This window comes from Notolepis coatsorum, assembly GCF_963971535.1.
Source record: "Notolepis coatsorum genome assembly, chromosome: 15".
Classification (NCBI taxonomy): Eukaryota; Metazoa; Chordata; class Actinopteri; order Aulopiformes; family Paralepididae; genus Notolepis; species Notolepis coatsorum.
In genome coordinates this window covers 82,707,513-82,721,964 of record NC_140179.1, presented here as the reverse complement: position 1 = coordinate 82,721,964, position 14,452 = coordinate 82,707,513, and the positions used below count along the sequence as shown (strand labels likewise).

The following is a 14,452-nucleotide window of genomic DNA, read 5'->3' as shown; positions in this document are numbered from 1 at the left end:
CAGTTATGGCTATGTTTGAAGTCTCACGGTGTTCCATTAGACATACCAATTGAACACCACAGATACCACAAATTCTTCTATGAAAGAGAGACATTGAGAGGTTTTGTTTCAGATTTTTATCATCAATTACTAACGTCCTCGTATGAAACCCTCCAACTAGACTCTGTCTGGAGGAGGGATATACCAGACCTGGAAAGTGACTTTGATTGGCAAGAAGCCTGGGCAAATGTCCGACTTACATCAAGGAACCCGGACCATCAACAAATCAATCTTAACTATATTCACAGGACATACTTGACTCCTATAAGACTGAACAGAATGGGTCTTAAACAAGACTCCAAATGCTCCCAATGTACAAATGGGGATGAAGGGACATTTATGCACATGTACTGGGACTGCCCACCAGTTAAGATATTCTGGAAAGATGTGACCCAACAATTATCAAAACTCTTATCTTGGAATATACCTGTACACCCCTCTGTATTACTATTGAATGATGTTTTTGAGTTTGCAGTACATCCACAGCTAAAGAGATTGGTTTTATCGGGTATCACAGTAGCTAAAAAGCTGATCGCATCACGCTGGTTTCAACCGGAAAAAATGTGCCGGAAAGTTTGGTTTCTTACATATCTCGATGTGATTTATCAAGAAATATCTACAGCAAGAATTCTGGGTCTCAATGAATCCAAAATGACAATGTGGTTAGAAGTGGTGGAGAGAATAAAAGCTAGCTTATAATGGTAGTGTCTGGTTAGGAGCGAGGGATAATGGAGGTACTATCCAAAGAGGGGTCCGGGAGGGGGGGGTTCGAGCTGGAGCATATGTGTGTAGGTTTTTAGATAACAGGTATTAGGGGTATATCCTGTATAAGACATTGGTATAAATGGTAATTTCGTTGGATATACACTGTGTATTAATGCTTGTGTATCTTATCGTGTGTTGTCATGTTTGTTTATATGTGTGTTTAAAAAATAATAAAAAAATAAAATACAAAAAAAAAAGACACTGGAAGGGTTTCTCTCCCGTGTGAGTTAGACTGTGGCCTTTCAGCCCACTCTGACTATGGAAGCATTTCCCCCCACAGTCAGGACAGGGGTACGGACATTCTCCTGTGTGATATCGCTGATGTGTTTTCAGTCTATGTGATGTTATGCAACACTTTCCACAAACATCTGCTGGCGTGAGTGAACCAACAAGGCCCCGGAGTGACGGAAGCCCTTCCCACAGTCACTACACAGATATGGTCTCTCTCCTTTATGCTGGCGTGAGTGAACCAACAAGGCCCCGGAGTGACGGAAGCCCTTCCCACAGTCACTACACAGATATGGTCTCTCTCCTTTATGCATCCTGAGGTGCATTTTTAATGTGCTATTAAGTGTAAACTTCTTTTCACATAATGTACAGGCATATGGACACTCCCCAGTGTGAGTGCGTTCATGAACTTTTAAAGCGCCTTTAGTTCTAAGGGCTTTGCCACAATAGGAGCAGAGATGAGGCTTATGGTCAGTATGAATCTGGAGATGAATCTTAAGATAATAAGATGATTTGAATGTCTCCTCACACTGGTCACACTTGAACTTCACCAAGCTGTGAACAGTATTTTCATGTTGTTTCATATTCGATCTGCTTCCAAAACTCTTCCCACACTGAGGACAGGAGTGTTTCTTGGTTATCTTGGTAGAGCAGCTGTTGGGTCTACAGGATGGTAGGAGGTCTTCAGCTCCATCTCCTGTAGAGTCCTGGATCCTTTCAGACCCTGGATTTCTGTCCTTCACCTTCCTCTCATTATTAACTGGGACCTCCGAGCAGATGTTCTCCAGGACGAGAAGGTCCACTGGCATTTCTAAAGACAGACAACACCACAAGAGAAACAGGGTTACTTATTGTTTCTCCAGTGTCATGTACAGACTAACAGTGTCATGTACAGACTAAAACAGAAATGCTCCATCTTGTTGATCCTGGGACCTAAACAGAGCTAACTTGAGTTCACTAGCCCTCTTGTCATGAGGGAGGAACCTACCAGAAAAAAGACCTGCTACTGTACACATTTTCTGTCTGGATCATAGAGATATATAGAGTGTGCACTTCTAGAAAATCCTCTTCTTCAATGAGGATTATTTGTGCCAATGTTTTTATGGTGGTAAGGCTTGGCATTGCCTTCCATCAAGCCAAACCACATGCAAATGTAGGCATTTATGACCAATGTATGTTATCTCTGGCATTTTTTTAAACTGGTCTGCAAACTTATGGTGTCCTTGTACCCGTCTAACAGCTGGTATATCAGCTGGTCTATCAGCTGGTCTATCAACATGCTAACAAATAAACAAACAAATAAAAAGTGACCCATGCATTGGGGTAAATGTGGCGGAAGCTGAAAACCAACAGTTTATAATAAATATGTTATTCTCACCAGTGTAATAATAAATAGTTATTCTGTATTATAATAATATGAAGTGTTATTATGTATAATAATAATAATAATAATAATAATAATAATAATAATAATAATAATAATAATAATAATAATACATTTGTTATTATGTATTATTATAATGATTAAAGGTGGCATTCTGTATGCAGGGGTGTCAAACTCATTTTCACAGAGGGCCACATCAGCATTATGGTTGCCCTCAAAGACCGTATAAATGTTAATGTAATGTAAAATAAATGTAGCTACTCATTTACATATTGTTAAACATGTTGTTTCTGTATTTATTACTTATTCAAGTTATACATATTGCATATGCATTTGCATAGATGTAAAAATATATGTTAGCTTATGTTATTTTAACAAATACCTTTAGTTTATCAGAACCCCATATTACTCCATCAATCAATGATCAAACCATTCAAGTAAATAACAAAGAAGAATATCATCAAATACAAGCTATGACATTAAGTTTGTTCAAAACCTTTTTGTCACAGTCAAGAGGGGCAGAACTAACAACTGTGAGCTGCAAAGAACACGTGGGACAGATGTAGCAGATGTTACAAAAACAAATGGCTGCACACAACCTTGCAGAGGCCATACATCCAACTAATGGAAGATAGTTTAATTAACTTTAATTAACAGATTGCAGAATGGGTACAGTACAGTACAGCTCAATACACACAATTGTTAAGGGGATGCAGACCAGAGAAAGACTTTCGACTTGTTTACATCAGGGTCCCCCATTTTCAATTCGTAATGAAATTGCTATTATGTGTCTGCATGAACACACAACTTGTTTGCGTCCCTACAGCTTCTTATTCAATTGAGCGAGATGCTCGGTTATGTCACACAGCCAGTTTGCATCTGACAGTTCAGACAATACTTCTTCAACCCTTTGTTACCTATTCCGCCTGGATCTTTTTTGTATTTTGGGCTGTAAAATTGTCAAAGAATGTCTGAGGAGTAAGTGCTTTTGGCTTTTTTCCTTTGTTACTTCATCAATACCTCAGATGTTCACCATACATGTATGCGTAAGAATGTGTAATAACTAAGACTGTCAAAGTTAAAGCTTTATTAACGCATTAACCCACAATTATTTTAACGCCGCTATTTTTTAACCCAAGATTAATGTTTAAAAAATAATAATAATAATATGATTTTTTTTTGTTTTTGCCAGAGCTCTTGGGGGCCACATCAAATGACGTGGCGGGCCACATTTGGCCCGCAGGCCATGAGTTTGACACCTATGTGTTATTGTGTATTATAATAATAATAATAATGGTAATAATAATAAAACATTTGTTATGCATTATTATTATTATTATTTATATATATTTTTTTGATATTTCCCCCACTCCTTTTTCCTCCGTTTTTCTCCCATCCCAATGTTAGTCGTTATGCCAATTTCCAATCCCCTTCCTGGTCGCTGCGCACCTACCCCCTACCGTCGGTCTGGGAGAGTGGAGGCTATCACATGCTTCCTCCGAAACATGTGTAGCCAATCAACCGCTTCTTTTCACCTGGCAGCGCGGACTCTCACTGAGAGGGTGTAACATGTGGAAGGATCACACTACCCCCCTTAGATCCTTTCCTCGCTGAGCAGGCGCCCCGACCGAACTGTAGGAGTCGCTGTTTACAACGACCAGGACCCACCCACCGGTTTTCCCACCCTCTAACACTGCCAATTGTGTTAGTACGACGACCGGCCAAGCCGGAAGCAACGCAGAGAGCTGGGCTCGATACCAGTAACTCCTGCGTTGGTGGCGAGCGCCTTGCCCACTGCGACACCCGACCGCCCGTTATGCATTATTATAATGATTAACACATTCAGCGCCAATCACGAGTATACTCGTTATTGGCCGACAAGCGTTGAGCGCCAATAAAGAGTAAACTCGTTTTTAGATCCTTTGATCTTTTTCCTCTGATCCCCGTTCTAAATCATCATCCGGATCATTCTAGCCGTCCCTGGCTCGTTTGTATACGTTGGAATTGCAATGCCGATCGAATATCACCAGGTGGCAGTATAGTCTGTGTCTGAACTGGAATTGCATTGGCGTGGTAAGGGCTCCTCCTCCTGCTTGAACAGAGATTCACATTGATCACCTCGAAATTTCGTTGCCGGAGCGTATTTACCATCGAAATGTGTATAGACATATACACTGGTAATCGCGATGGCGATGCGATCACTTGGAAAATTATTCTTTTTGGAATACCTTCCGGCTAAAGTAAGGTATATTCTATGTCTATTTTACCGAACCTGAAACGTGTTTTTCTAACGATCACCGGCAAACACGATCACAGTTTTGAGTTAAAATGACCCCCACCCCTTGATGATTTTGTGAAGGTACATATGTACATGTTATATATCTTTGATTTGGGAGTATTTGGGGTTTCAGGGAATCAACCAGAACGATTCGGGCTTATTGCACATACCGCGTTTTATCTTGCGATCTATCGAAAAAGACTGGATTATCTTGGAAATGCGTGATGTTTAGCGTGTAATAAACTACAAACTAGTGTGTAGAAACTAGGGCTGTCCCCGACTAAGGATTTGGATAGTCGACTATGATTGGCCAAAATTTGCCGTTAGTCGACTATTAGTCGACGTAAAAAAATATAATTTTTTATTTTTTTTCATTCCATTTGGGCTGTGGGGGGTGCTTAATGTCTGAAGGAATCGACTGAAGGCTTCTTGTCCTCTGCAAAAGCATGCAATTGGTCCACTGATGGATACATCTTGATATTTGTCTAGTCTAGTGTGTTCATTAGATGGGGGCTGGGCGATATAACGATAACGATAATTATCGCGATATATTTTAATAATCGATATAAAATAAAATCGAATTATTTTTTTACCTGCAACAGGGCAGTTTTAAAACCAGAGACAGTGGACAGACTTGTCTTTCTTGCCTGCAACTTAAAGTAATGGCTTTGCTTGTCCAAATGACAATACTGACCAAATTGAGATTTATTTTTCTCTTGTCCATTTATTTTGTTTGTTTTATCTTGCGATCTATCGAAAAAGACTGGATTATCTTGGAAATGCGTGATGTTTAGCGTGTAATAAACTACAAACTAGTGTGTAGAAACTAGGGCTGTCCCCGACTAAGGATTTGGATAGTCGACTATGATTGGCCAAAATTTGCCGTTAGTCGACTATTAGTCGACGTAAAAAAATATTATTTTTTATTTTTTTTCATTCCATTTGGGCTGTGGGGGGTGCTTAATGTCTGAAGGAATCGACTGAAGGCTTCTTGTCCTCTGCAAAAGCATGCAATTGGTCCACTGATGGATACATCTTGATATTTGTCTAGTCTAGTGTGTTCATTAGATGGGGGCTGGGCGATATAACGATAACGATAATTATCGCGATATATTTTAATAATCGATATAAAATAAAATCGAATTATTTTTTTTACCTGCAACAGGGCAGTTTTAAAACCAGAGACAGTGGACAGACTTGTCTTTCTTGCCTGCAACTTAAAGTAATGGCTTTGCTTGTCCAAATGACAATACTGACCAAATTGAGATTTATTTTTCTCTTGTCCATTTATTTTGTTTGCTTTCTAATTTAAAATACAGTTTGAAACCGTCTGTACACAGTAGGCTATGTGTGCTAGCAGAGCTAGTCTCCAGTCATGAGTCACGGTCAGTGATGCCACTAACGCGTTACTAAGTAACGCGTTATTGTAATCTGATTACTTTTCCCCGAAAATAGTAATCTTTACAAGCCAGTAATCTGATTGCAGTTACTTGTCCAAGTGGCTGTGCGTTACTATTTCGTTACTATCTCATCATAATGCAGGCGGAATGCAGTATTTTCTTTCGTTTTCGACAGTCAAATATACGTTTGGAGAGCTTTTCCTTGTATTGGGGAGTGACGTCACAGCACGCAACCTCGCGTGTTGATCCATGCTGGTGGGCGCGGCTGTTATTGTTATTATCAGGCTGACCTAAACTGCGAGCTAGCAGGGAGACGCTCGCGCTGGTAACGCTTTCTTGCACTGGAAGTTCACTAGTCTACTTAACGTTTGTGTCAGCTAAGCCGGGTGAAAAAAACATTCACTTTGCGGAGGAAACAAAATACTGTCTACCGCATATGGAATATACAGCACAGCACGACCATCGACTTCTACAGGACTCGGAGGTAGGGTTGGGCATCGTTTGGATTTGAACGATTCCGGTTCCGATTCCGATTCTCCATATCGATTCCTGTTCTAAACGATTCTCGATTCCGATTCTTTGAGGTGCAGGTCAAAACAGGTCACAGCTTATTTCGAAGGATATTTTTTATTTTTTATTTTTTTTAAAGAAAATCATACTATTCACATTTTCAGTTGACTTGATACAGTTTAATTTGGTTGCTGTACTGTAACTAGGGTATTAAAGTAAAAAAAAGTAAAAAAAAAAAAAAAGTAAAAAAAAAAAAAAGTAAAAAAAAAAAAAAAATCGAAATTTAGAATCGAAATTCAAATATGTTACTTCCGGTTCCAGAACCGGAAGTTTTCGGTGCCCAACCCTACTCGGAGGTGCACCAGCCAAACAGTATGTTCCACCTTTGAGTTAAACATCTTTTGCATTGCACTATTCATGAACATGGAACACCATACTGCAGTATGTAGGTTGTCAGTAGCACACAATAATAAATAATAATAATAATAATAATAATAATAATAATAATAATAATAATAGCATAGGAGGAGCAGTACCGTTTAATAGACTGTTTTTTTAAGAGCATGAGCTTCAGATACTGGATAGACCTTCAAACATAAAGAACATTTTCTTGAAGTATAACACTCCAACCCATCAAGTGCTCCTGTGGAACGGCTTTTTAGTCTGGGAGGGTTGGTGCTCACGCCTAGAAGGAACAGACTTTCTGACAAGAGGTTTGAGAAGATTCTGTTACTGAGATATAATCACTGGTTTACTCACCCCTCTCCCCTGTTTCACTAGGAACATTAGAACCATATCTGAATGGGGCAGGCCTCAAAGGTAGGCTACATATCAGCCTACATGTGGTGTTATTGACCATTTATCTTTTGTGAAATCTATAGATAGGCCTACCTGCCCTATTAGTACATTTTACTCAAACTGAGTACATTTTACAAAAATTTTTTTTGTCATTCTTATGTTGTGGCAGCAGCAGGGGGGACGACTTCATAACCTAGTTACTTTCAAAGTAACTAAGTTACTCTGATAATCAAGTAATCAGTAAAGTAACTAAGATTACTTTTTAAAGGAGTAATCAGTAATCAGTAATCAGATTACTTTTACAAGTAATCTGTGGCATCACTGGTCACGGTGCACATGTGTGGTGGTTTGTCCACCAAAAAAGCGCCAAAAGATAGAAAAGAAACGAGCAGAGCCAGAACTGTTCAACTCCCCTGGAGCCACAGCCAGCAGAGAAGCCGGTTTACTTTCACTTTCAAACCAGCTGCAGCCTGAGAACTGGAGTGTGAGGGGATGTAACACTAAAGATGGTGGCAACGACAAAGAATTGCTGCAAAATAAACATACATCTGTTGTGTAAAAAAAAAGAAAAAAAAATATTTATTTTTATTTTTATTATATTCGAATTTTTTTTATCGAGTGATATGAGATTGTTATCGATATCGTTATCGCGATATCATTTTTGGCCATATCGCCTAGCCACACCATTGTCTCCACAGCTAGAATACAGAACACACACAGCTCTGCAAACATCGTGAAACACTGCGGAAATTACCATTTTAAGCTGGCCTTTAAGCGGCAGAGATGGGGACAGCTTATGGTGCTGAAAGTGTTAAAGGTGGTATTCTGAATTATAAATATATTATGTTATAGTATATTATAAGAATAAATTGTTATTCTGTATTATAATATCAAATGTGTTATTATTATGCATTATTATTAACACTATGATCGCCGGGTACGAGTTAAGACGTCATTCCTAGCCATGCTCATTCTGCCGAAGACGCCGTAACTCGTCTTTGATGTCAATATTTCAAAAATCTGTGACCGAAATCATATTTCCCCTCCGGAGCCCTGAGACACACTGCAAAGCTCCACTCAACTCTCTAGCGGTTCAAGAGCGCCATCTGGTGGCCGATCGGCAGATCGCCAACCGGAAATGAGCCTTTGAACCGGTAGTGCTCAACCATATGTGGTCTGGGCACTCGCTATCGTTAGAGAGACTCTGTCTTGACACAGTGAACATCGATCGGTGCAAATAACTCGAAAAAACAACATGATTTGGACGTGTATATAATATTATACAACCTGGAAATGGATTGGGCATTTCTCCATCCCATAATAGAAAAAATTCTGTTCCACGCTCATCTGCCAGCGGCGCGAGGAAGCCACGGTAAGATTCAGCGTTATATTCTAACGTGTTCCATATAAACTGCTATGATGAACATATGACCCACTCTGGATGAATCATCTAACGCTGCCCATGGAATTATAAACGATCCCCCGCCCATCCGGTCATCATCAGATGACACGTAGTAACTTCTAGAACCACGTCCAGTTGAAATTTTTTATCTCGCGCCGATTGCTATCAAACTGTATTTCATCATCAATATAATGCATTTGGAGCTATAAATCAAGTTCTGGAGAAAGCTGCAGAAAACGATAAAAACATACTTATACTTTAGACCATATTTTAGTATGAATATGTAAATGAAAAAGTTTAACGTTGCTACACCCTGAACAATACATATAGGACATTGAATGGGCCATAATAATGGCAATTTAGCAATAGAATTTAAAAAGTTATAGCCCTGCAAAGAAGGGGAACTTCTCCATAGACAAATAGAGCTGGCGAGGGATGGTAAATTATGAATTTAACCCATGGCGATCAAAGTGTTAATATGTTATGTATTATCATAATGATCAAAGGTGGTATTTTGTAATATAACCAATATGTTAAGTTATATTATAATAATACTAGTGCTGTCAATCGATTAATCGATTAATCGCATGATTGTCCATAGTTAAGTCGCAATTAATCGCAAATTAATCGCATTTTTTTCTTTTTCTTAAACTGATCTTTTTCAAGTTCCAAGTTTTAATACTCTTATCAACATGCGAGTAAGTAAGTAAGTAAGTAAGTAAGTAAGTAAGTATTTATAAAGCACCTTTCATACATGTCATGTAGCTCAAAGTGCTGTACACAAATATAGGCATATATAACGATAAAAGCAATAAAGTCACAGTGATCAGTTAAGATCAATGTTTAAAAAAAATATAATAATAATAATAATAATAATAGTAACGTAAAAATGAAAATAACGTAAAAACAGTCATTTGCTTACCAGTTTGGGAGAACAAGTCCGCACAAACATGTCCGCTCAGTAGCAACCGGAAGTGCACTAAACCAATGCACTTGTATGGTAGGTAGCAATGTTTAGCTCTTATAACGCTAGTGTAGTTACGTTTTTATCAGTGGTCATAGTTGGGTCCATAGTGCTTTACCAAGTCCCATGGATCCATCAGTGGCCGTGTATTGTGTGCGTATGTACCCGTTCCCTCATGTGGTCAGTGGCCAGAGTTGGGTCCACAGGACTTATCCAAGCCCCATGGACCCATCAGTGGCCGCGTCTTGTGTGCGTATGTACCCGTTCCCTCATCTAAAGAGTTGGGTCCACAAGACTTTTCCAAGCCTTACGGATCCATCAGTGGTCGTGTATTGTGTGCGTATGTACCCGTTCCTTCATCTAAAAAGTTGGGTCCACAAGGCTTATCCTAGCCTCATGGATCCATCAGGTTTTTCCAAGCCATAACTATTTGTAAGCTAGACTGTATAGGTACGTTTTTAATTTTCCTTTAAAAATGTGTATGGAGCTGGCGTTTCTGATGTGTGTTGGTAGTGTGTTCCATAGTTTTGGGGCATAGTTGGCAAATGCCATACTTCCTATCCTCTTTTGGTTTCTGGGCGTGTCTAGTAAACCTGTAGTGGATGACCGTAGCGTTCTTGAGGGCAGATAACTAACTAGGGAATTTGCTATGTATTTTGGGCCTTGCTCATTAAGAGCTTTATATGTTAGGAAAAGGACCTTAAAATCAATTCTATGAGTTATTGGAAGCCAGTACAGAGTGGCCAGGACTGGAGTGATATGTTCTCTTCTCCTTGTATGAGTTAGTAATCGAGCTGCAGAGTTTTGGATAAGCTGAAGCTTCCCAATGGTTGCTTTGGGAAGACCAGTGAACAGTGCATTACAATAGTCAAGCCGACTTGATACAAAAGCATGAATAAGTTTCTCTGCATCCTTTTTATTTACGAAAGGTCTTACTTTCGCTATGTTTCTTAGGTGGAAGAATGACGTTTTCATGGCCTTATTTATATGAGACTTAAAGGTCAGGTCTGAGTCCAAGATGACACCTAGGCTTGTAACCTCAGTCTTTACATAGGATGACAGACTCCCCAGGTTTTCACACAGCACTTCCCTTTTCGCTTTTGGGCCGATCAATAGGATTTCGGTCTTGCTTTCGTTTAATTTTAGGAAGTTATTGTTCATCCACTTGTTTATTGCTAACAGACAATTTGTAATGGACTGTATGGCTGTAGTGTTATTTGGTTCTGCGGAGATATATAGTTGTGTATCATCAGCATAACTATGGAAGCATACATTGTGGTCTCGAATGATGTCCCCGAGGGGCAGCATATATAGTGAGAAGAGTAATGGACCAAGGCAGCTTCCTTGTGCAACTCCAAAGCTGCTGTCATGTTCCTCGGATACATTGTCTCCAAGCTTAACATAGAACCTTCTCCCCTTAATGTATGTTATGAGCCAATTTAGTACATGATCGGAAAAGCCAACCAGTCTTTCAAGACGACTGATCAAGATATTATGGTCAATCGTATCGAACGCTGCACTAAGGTCCAATAGGACAAGAATTGAGACTTTGCCAGCATCGGAGTTTAGCCTGAGGTCGCTAACTATTTTGGTAAGGGCAGTTTCAGTGCTGTGATTTGTTCTGAAACCTGATTGTAATTCCTCCATGATGTTATTATCTTTGAGAAAGGAGTTTATTTGTACTGAGACTATCTTTTCTAATATCTTGCTGATAAATGGAAGGTTCGATATTGGCCTATAGCTTTTTAGTTCGTTTACATCTAAGTTTGTTTTCTTTAGTAGTGGTTTTACTACAGCCGTTTTAAATGCATCTGGAAAAGTGCCTGTTTGAAGAGACATATTTATGATTTCAAGGACATGATTTGAGACACTATCGAACACCCGCTTGAGAAATGCTGTTGGTATAGGATCGAGGCAGGAGGTGGCGGAATTACACTCAGAGACAATCTTACAGAGGTCAGATAATGTAATACATGTGAATTCCCCCATAGTTATCTCAGGTGGGTTTTCACTCACAGCCAGATCTATATCAGCGGTAATGCTTGCTCTAATCAATGATATTTTTTCATTAAAGAAAACTGCGAACTCTTCACATTTTGTGGCTGATTGCTGTGGTATATGGGGGGGGTGGTATGTTAATCAGCCGGTCGATGGTGGAAAAAAGTACCCTGGAGTTACCCATATTTTCTGAGATCATTTTGGAAAAATATTCCTTTCTCGCAAGTTGTATTGCCTTATTGTATGCGCCCATGGTGTCTTTGTATAAATTAAAGTGAGCTGTGAGTTTGAATTTCCTCCATTTTCGCTCGGCTATCCTACATTTTCTCTTGTTATCTTTAACATTGGTTTTATTTAACCATGGAGAGATTCTATCAGTTTTTACCTTTTTAACCTTCAGAGGGGCAACAGTATCTAACACTGTTGACAAGGTGCTGTGGAAGTTTTGCACTTTCTGATTTAAGGAGGATTCACTGCATTGGTCATATGATTTCATCATACTAGAGAATTTTGCTTCAGCTCTAGCGTCCAGAAGCCTTCTGTGAACTAGGAATTCGCTTCTGGTCTTATGTAATATTAGGCTTGTACCATAGAACACACAATAATGGTCAGAAATTGGAATTTGTTTTACTGATACATTCTCAATGTTTAGCCCTGTTGTTATTAGTAGGTCCAGAGTGTTGCCATGTTGGTGGGTGGCCTCGTGAACATGTTGCATCAGTCCAAAACTGTCCAGTAGGTTCAGAAACTCACAACCCCTGGGGTCATCCTTTTTGTTGATATGAATGTTTAGATCTCCATTAAGAATGATTCTATCATACCTGGTAATGCAGATCGATATGAGTTCTGAAAATTCCTGTATGAAGAGTGGCGAGTACCTTGGTGGTCGATACAATGTCACACATATTACTGGCATTTCTGTTTTCAATACAATAGCAAGGTATTCAAATGATAAAAATGTTCCCAGGTCAATATCATTGCACACAAATTGAGTGGAGATGATTGCTGCTATTCCGCCTCCCCTCCCACTCTGTCTGTTTGATTGATAGAATTTAAAATTGGAAGGGCAGGTCTCAATCAGTGTTGCTACACCAGTGATATTGTCTAACCATGTCTCTACTAAAAACATACAATGTACACCATGTTTTACTATGAGTTCATTTATCAGAAATGATTTTTGTTTCAGCGCTCTAACGTTGAACAGTGCTAGTTTTAGCTGTACGGGTCAACAAATGCTTGCTTTATGCAGCCATTTAACACAAAAGGATGACCCTCATGCATTGCAAATTTGCATCAAATTCAAAACAGAGTGATGCACAAAATAACTTAAAAGAAAATAATAATTTAAAACAATGAATAAAGTGTGCATGAAATAATAGGGGAAAGAAAACGTTAGGAACTTGTTACATTCACCCACACAAGGGCTGATTAATCACCCCCCCCCCTCTCTCTCACACACACTCTCCCAGCTCTCTCTCTCTTGCCCCTTCCTCATCTCTCTCACCCCCCTCTCTCTATATATCTCACACACACACACACACACACACACACACACACACACACACACACACACACACACACACACACACACACACACACACACACACACACACACACACACACACACACACACACACACACACACACACACACACACACACACACACACACACACACACACACACACACACACACACACACACTTCAGAAACAAACATAGTATCAATGAGAGCATCAATAATACACCCGAGTGAAGTCTAAAAAAAAAGTAAAAAAAAAAATTATATATTAAAAAGAAAAAAATTCAAGTTAATCGTGAGTTAAAAGAAATAGTGGCGTTAATAGAATCTGGCGATAACGCGTTAATACTGCGTTAACTTTGACAGCCTAAGTTAATTTGGCATCGAAAGAGACCCAGGCAAAGATTTAAAATCTTGCAGCTACCAACCAGTAAAGCGGGCCTTGCCATGCCAAATATACTCTTCTATAACTGGGCCTGTCACGCTCGTTACATCTGGGAATGGCTACAAGCCTATCTACACAATAAGAACTGTGTGGACTCGTGGGGCTGCTCACCAAATTCAATATGGGCACTGGTTACCGGTAATAAAGATAAGATTCATAGGGAGATACGAGGCAATCCAATTATCTATAAATCTATCAGAGTGTGGCGACAGATTACCATCTACACAGGGAGAGGAGACCTAAGATCATTGCTAATACCAATCTCTAGCAACCATGAATTTGGACCTGGGCGCAGTTCGGCCATCTTAGGGCTTCGTGTATTGGGGGATCTGTTTAGGGATGGTGTGTTGATGTCGTTTCAGCAACTGCAAACACAATTTAACCTCCCAAGAGAATTTTTTTTTTGGTTTCTTGCAAATATAACATTTTATTAACTCACTACAGCTGCCAACGCCAATGGGCTCCCTTTACAGTAAAACAGAGAATTTCTTATCCAACTGTAGTAAGGTATCACATTTCATCTCAGCGTTTTACTCACTGCTGTACTCACTGGACTCACAGGAGTTACCATCCCTCCAAGGACGCGGCAACTAGGGGTGCGGCGGGGGCTGCAGCACCACCTGCTGGCGGGGAGTGTAACTGCAACTGCAAGGTTGTTTTGGCGTTTATTCCATTGTAACCGAGGCTACTCAATGTCACAGAGCGGAGCGGCACTGCAGAT

General features: G+C 39.7%; 1 protein-coding gene across 3 annotated transcripts in view; it reads right to left on the bottom strand.

Annotated features, from left to right (window-relative positions):
- Positions 1-482: 482 nt before the first annotated feature.
- LOC311241293 (uncharacterized protein) overlaps positions 483-14,452 on the bottom strand; it is a 69,120-nt gene continuing 55,150 nt past the window's right edge. For all 3 annotated transcript variants that reach the window (XM_084330065.1, XM_084330066.1, XM_084330067.1), the window contains one exon: positions 483-1,843. In XM_084330065.1, coding sequence (XP_084186191.1) covers positions 1,149-1,843 — 695 coding nt within the window. In that variant the 3' untranslated portion in view covers positions 483-1,148. The remainder of the gene's footprint in view (positions 1,844-14,452) is intronic.